At 43.9% G+C, this 5,285-nt stretch overlaps 1 protein-coding gene across 1 annotated transcript; it reads left to right on the forward strand.

Annotated features, from left to right (window-relative positions):
• The first annotated feature begins 2,257 nt into the window (after window positions 1-2,257).
• On the forward strand, window positions 2,258-4,676 carry LOC105487012 (putative methyl-CpG-binding domain protein 3-like 5). The gene is made up of 2 exons (XM_071086894.1): window positions 2,258-2,373; window positions 3,988-4,676. Exons 1-2 carry the CDS (start codon window positions 2,329-2,331, stop codon window positions 4,567-4,569), a joined length of 627 nt encoding a protein of 208 aa, XP_070942995.1. The 5' UTR covers window positions 2,258-2,328; the 3' UTR covers window positions 4,570-4,676.
• The last annotated feature ends 609 nt before the right edge of the window (window positions 4,677-5,285 follow it).

Raw genomic sequence — 5,285 nt, forward strand, 5'->3', positions numbered from 1 at the left:
TGTCTCCTCATTGACTGTGAAGCTGTTCTTCCACCTAGTTTTTAATTAAAGCTATTTACTGTGCTTTATATTTAGGACTGAAACTAAGAATATAAGAAATTAGGCCAGGCACGGTGGCTCACACCTGTAATCCTATCACTTTGAGAGGCCAAGGCAGGTGAGTCACTTGAGGTCAGGAGTTCAAGACCACCCTGGCCAACCTGGCAAAACCCTGTCTCTACAAAAAATACAAAAATAAGCTGGGTGTGATGGCGTGTGCCTGTAGTCCTAGCTACTTGGGAGGCTGAAGCAGGAGAATTGCTTGAACCTGGGAGGCGGAGGTTGCAGTGAGCCAAGATCATACCACTGCTATTCAGCCCGGGTGACAGAGTGAGACCCTGTCTCAAGAGAAACGAAAGAAAGAAAGAAGCAAAGGAAGGAAGGAAGGAAGGAAGGAAGGAAGGAAGGAAGGAAGGAAGGAAGGAAGGAAGGAAAAGGATAGGAAAGGAAAGGAAGAAAAAAAGGAAAAGAAATTAAAATGAGATTGAACCTAGAAAAAACGTAGATTAGCAAAGTGGAAGAGAGTTCAAGAGCAAATATTTCCACCAAAGCACAAAATGAACAATGCTGGAAAATTCAGAGACAAGTGGGATGTGATTAAAAGAAGAGTAGAGAGAACTTGGAGAAGAATGGATATCAGAAGTGAAGGATACACATGCACCTTCCAAACTGATGAAAGACATCAAGCCACAGATGCAATTAACCCCACACCCTCTAGGCAAAGGAAATACACAGGAAGCAATAATGAGCTACACTGTGGCCTACAAACCAATAACAACGAGAAAGAGTTTAGAGAATGCGGAAACCAAAGAAGCAAGGAAAAGCCTGACAGCTGACATCTCAACACACATAAAATGAGATAGACATCAGTGGAGCACCGTTTCTAACATGCTAAAAGAAATTTGTCAAGCCAGACACCTATACCCAACAGCAATATTGCCCCCAAATAAAGATGCCTAAATAAAGGTGTAAAGGAAAACAATTAGTTGTTAGCAGCATTGAATTAGAAAAGAAAATACTAGAATGAATTCTCAAGTCCACAGGGAAATAATCCCAGATTGAATGCCAGAAATGCAGAAAGAATAAATATGAACAGACAAGATAATCTGTAGGTAAGTATTAGCGCATATTGCTTTACGTAGAATTAATATGCATGACAATGGTAATACAAAAGTCAGAAAAAGCTAAAAAGAGAATTAAAAGTGTTCTAAAGTATTAGCATTTTGTGGGAGGGGTTCAAGTAAGTAATTGTGTCAGAGTATATGATTTAATTATTAGCATAACTACACAGATTTGTATGGCTGTAAGTAGCAAGTTCATAGAGAGAACAATAAAATAATAAACATATTTAATTCAAAGTCAGCCAAGTAAAGGCAAAAGGAACATTCATTAATCGGTTAAGTCAAAACCTAGGAAAAATGAGACGATTGAAACAATTTCAAATGTACTGGTAATTATATTAAATGTAAATGCACAAAATAGAATTTTTTTTTTTTGAGATGGAGTCTCACTCTATCGTCCATGCTGAACTGCAGTGGTGAGATCTCGGCTCACTGCGACCTTTCCCTCCCAGTTTCAAGCGATTCACCTGCTTCAGCCTCCCGAGTAGCTGGGATTACAGGCGTGTGCCACCACGCCCGAGTAATTTTTGTCTTTTTAGTAGAAACGGGGTTTCACTATGTTGGCCAAGCTGGTCTTGAACTCCTGTCCTCAGGTGATCTACCTGCCTCAGTCTCCCAAAGTGCTGGGATTAAAGGCGTGAGCCATCTCGCCCAGCCAAAGTAGTAATTTATTTGCAACAACTGTGTGACATATTCTATAGGATTGTGAATAAAAGTTTTGGGCTTTCTTTTCTTGAAGAACATTTAAATGGTCTTTAGTTTTTGTTATTAAATCAAATATTACATGAACATTTATGTACATAGACAATTCCATTTCTATTTCTATAGAAAGTATTCAGAGATGTTTGGAAGACTGGGAGAAAAAGGAAACATATCTAAAATGCTGATATTAACTGCAAATACCACCCCGCCACATGCACATACGTATTAAATTCTTTATCTACTAACACTCTGTGTAGGTGACACATTGGTTTCTGTATAAAGATTTAGAAATGCCTCAAATCCAATGGGTGGAGACAGGGCGTTTCTTGTGGATTATCCACTGATTGCATTATCACTCCCTTTCTCTATAAAAAGGGGAACCAGATGCAGAAGTCACTGCATTTTCCAGCAAGCCAAGGGCTGTCTGCATCTCAGGAGTGGGGTCAGCAAGAGAAACTCTACAGCTATGGGAAAGCCCACGTTCACCTCTTTTCCAAGACCACCTGTTCTGGTGAGTACCGGATTTTTATTGACCACAAGAATGTCCATTTGTGTCCTTTTTCTTTCTGTAAAACATCTTTACAGTTAGCAGTGAGTTGTTCTTAAAACTAGATGTTGTGGAAAGTTATACCTTAGGTGTTAATATTTGTTGAATAATATTCAAAGTATTCTCATTTTTGTCCATGAAACTATATGGGGATAATAGCTTTGAATTTTTTTTTTTTTTAATCCTACATCACTAGGAAGGGGAAGAAGTATTATTTGGCCTTGCAGTCTTCAAATTGTCTCCTTCTCTGGAAAGTTCTTGAACCAGAAATTGCTTGGTCCCTTTAAAAAAAATAGTTCTCCAGTTAAATTTCATGATTAGTTAGTTAGTCCCCTAAACTCACTGTCACGATTCATTGTAGTGAATTTCTTTCTTTTCTGTTTCTCCGTTTCTCCTTCCTCCATCCCTCTCTGTCTCTCTCTTCTTCTTCATCACGGAACTTAATTGTATCTGATATCCTATCAGAAATTTGTTTTTAGTGTGTTTATTACGTCTTCCTTCTCACCAAGATGAAAATCAACAGAACGGTGCCTTACAAAGTTTACTTCTGGATCAGGGGTTCTACTGTACAGCTTGGCACCGCATAGGTGCCCTGTAACTAAGGGGACTAAATAATTTTCCCTCCAAAGGGGAACATCTTAGGTCGTGTAAAGGGGTAGTGTTAATCTTAATGCCAGGACAACAGAAGTGAAATGAGAAGGACAGAAACGAAGGCTTTAAAGTAGAAAGTGCCCTGATAAAGACTGTATCTGAAACAGCTTTATGAGACTAGAGTCTTCTAATTGAGTTAGAGCAAGTAAGGATTTCAAATCTTAGGAAGAACTTAATCATCTTTCCCAGTATGTCATCAAAAGATTCCCTCATGGTACAACTCTAGTTCATTGAGCTTATCAGAAACAGAAAGCGAACATGGTGTTTCTGAGGTTTTTCTTCAGGAGCAGGAGGTGCTCAGGTGAAGATAAGATCTGGGTGTGGCAGTGAGTATTTAAGGGTTGGCGAGGGCACCATTTCTTTGGAGACCAGGGAGTCAAGGAGCTATGAAAATGATGGTGTGTCCTGAAGCACAGCAGCAAGAGATACAGAGAAATGTGAGGTCTTGGTTCACAGGGAAGTCTGGGATCCCGGTGTCCTGTTGGGGATAGGTTAGGAGGCACCAGCATGTGTGTAGCTGACAGTGGCAGGGAAGAGAAGAGAGGGGTGTCCTCCGAGGAGGATGAGGAGGGACAAGGTCTGGAACTGGCCCTGGGACATGACCTTGAGCATTTAGTCCTTGACTGGCATCAGCCCGATGAGGTCCCAGGACTCAGTGTCAATGCCTGGAGCTCCTGCCAGCAGCATCAGCATTACACGGAGAAATGCAGACTCTAGGGTCCACCCCAGACTCACTTGGGTTCAGGTCCAGAGATCTGAGTTTAACAAACCCTGCAGGTGCTGAGGATGTACGGTGCCATTTGAGACACATTTCCCCAGAAAGAGAGGCTGGTGGGAAGATTCCACTGGGCTGAGAGAAGCCCCCCAGAGCTGACCTTCTCCAGCCTCCATTTGGCTGAAATTTCACCTTTTCTTTTCTTTTGAAAGGGGAAGCTCAAAAGAAACATGATGCCCTGGACTTTACAGAAGAAACGAGAAATCCACATGGCCAAGGCCCATCGGAGACGAGCTGCGAGGTCTGCTCTCCCCATGAGACTCACCAGCTGCATCTTCCCGAGGCCGGTGACAAGGATCAGGTCTCATCCTGACAACCAGGTCAGACGCAGAAAAGGGGAGGAGCACCTGGAGAAGCCACAGCAACTCTGCGCCTACCGAAGAATGCAGGCCCTGCAGCCCTGCAGCAGCCAAGGCGAAGGTTCAAGTCCACTGCAATTGGAGAACGTCTTAAGTATCCTCGCACCGGGGATGGCCGGTGAATCTCTGGACAGGAGTAGAGCTGAGCGTGTGCACAGGCTGCCCGAGCCCACCGCTGGGCAGTTTCCAGCTGTGGCAGGGGGGCCAACCCCAGGAATGGGTTGTCAGCTCCCACCGCCCCTCTCGGGCCAATTGGTGACTCATGCAGATATCCGGAGACAGGCCAGGAGGGTGAAGAAAGCCAGGGAGAGATTGGCCAGGGCCTTGCAGGCAGACAGGCTGGCCAGGCAGGCAGAAATGCTGACAGGTAGATGAAGTGCAGTCCTGGGTTTTGCATCCCTTTCTTTTAATGCCCATCCTCTTTCCTACTCTGAATTTTCCTTCCCCACCTGTTGTTTATTAAAAGTATTTGAAAGGCAACAAGTGTAAGGAGTGGATGGTTTTGTGGTGAGAAATTGGGTTTTATGGGATGAGGAGGGAAACCTTTACATGTCGTTGTACACCTCAGTTTCTGTTTACCATGATTTTAATGAGTTGTGGGTTTGTTTGTTTGTTTTGAGATGGAGTCTCGCTCTGTTGTCCAGACTGAAGTGCAATGGTGCGATCTCAGCTCACCGCAACCTCCGCTTCCCAGGTTCAAGTGATTCTCCTGCCTCAGCTTCCCCAGTAGCTGGGATTCCAGGCACCCGCCACCATGCCCAGCTATTTTTTGTATTTTTAGTAGAGATGGGGTTTCACCATGCTGGCCAGGCTGGTCTTGAACTGCTGACCTCAGGCAATCTGCCCACCTTGGCCTCCCAAAGTACTGGGATTACAGGCATGAGCCATGGTGCCCAGCCATTAATTAGTTTTTATATTACATTCTAATTTAATCTTTGGCCTGGCGCTGTGGCTGATGCCTATAGTCCCAGCACTTTGGGAGGTGGAGGAGGGCAGATCATCTGAGGTCAGGAGTTCGGGACCAGCCTGGCCAATATGGAGAAACCCCATCTCTACTGAAAATACAATAATTAGCCAGGCGTGGTGGCGGG

The sequence above is a fragment of the Macaca nemestrina genome, chromosome 20 (genome assembly GCF_043159975.1).
Source record: "Macaca nemestrina isolate mMacNem1 chromosome 20, mMacNem.hap1, whole genome shotgun sequence".
NCBI classification, from domain to species: Eukaryota; Metazoa; Chordata; class Mammalia; order Primates; family Cercopithecidae; genus Macaca; species Macaca nemestrina.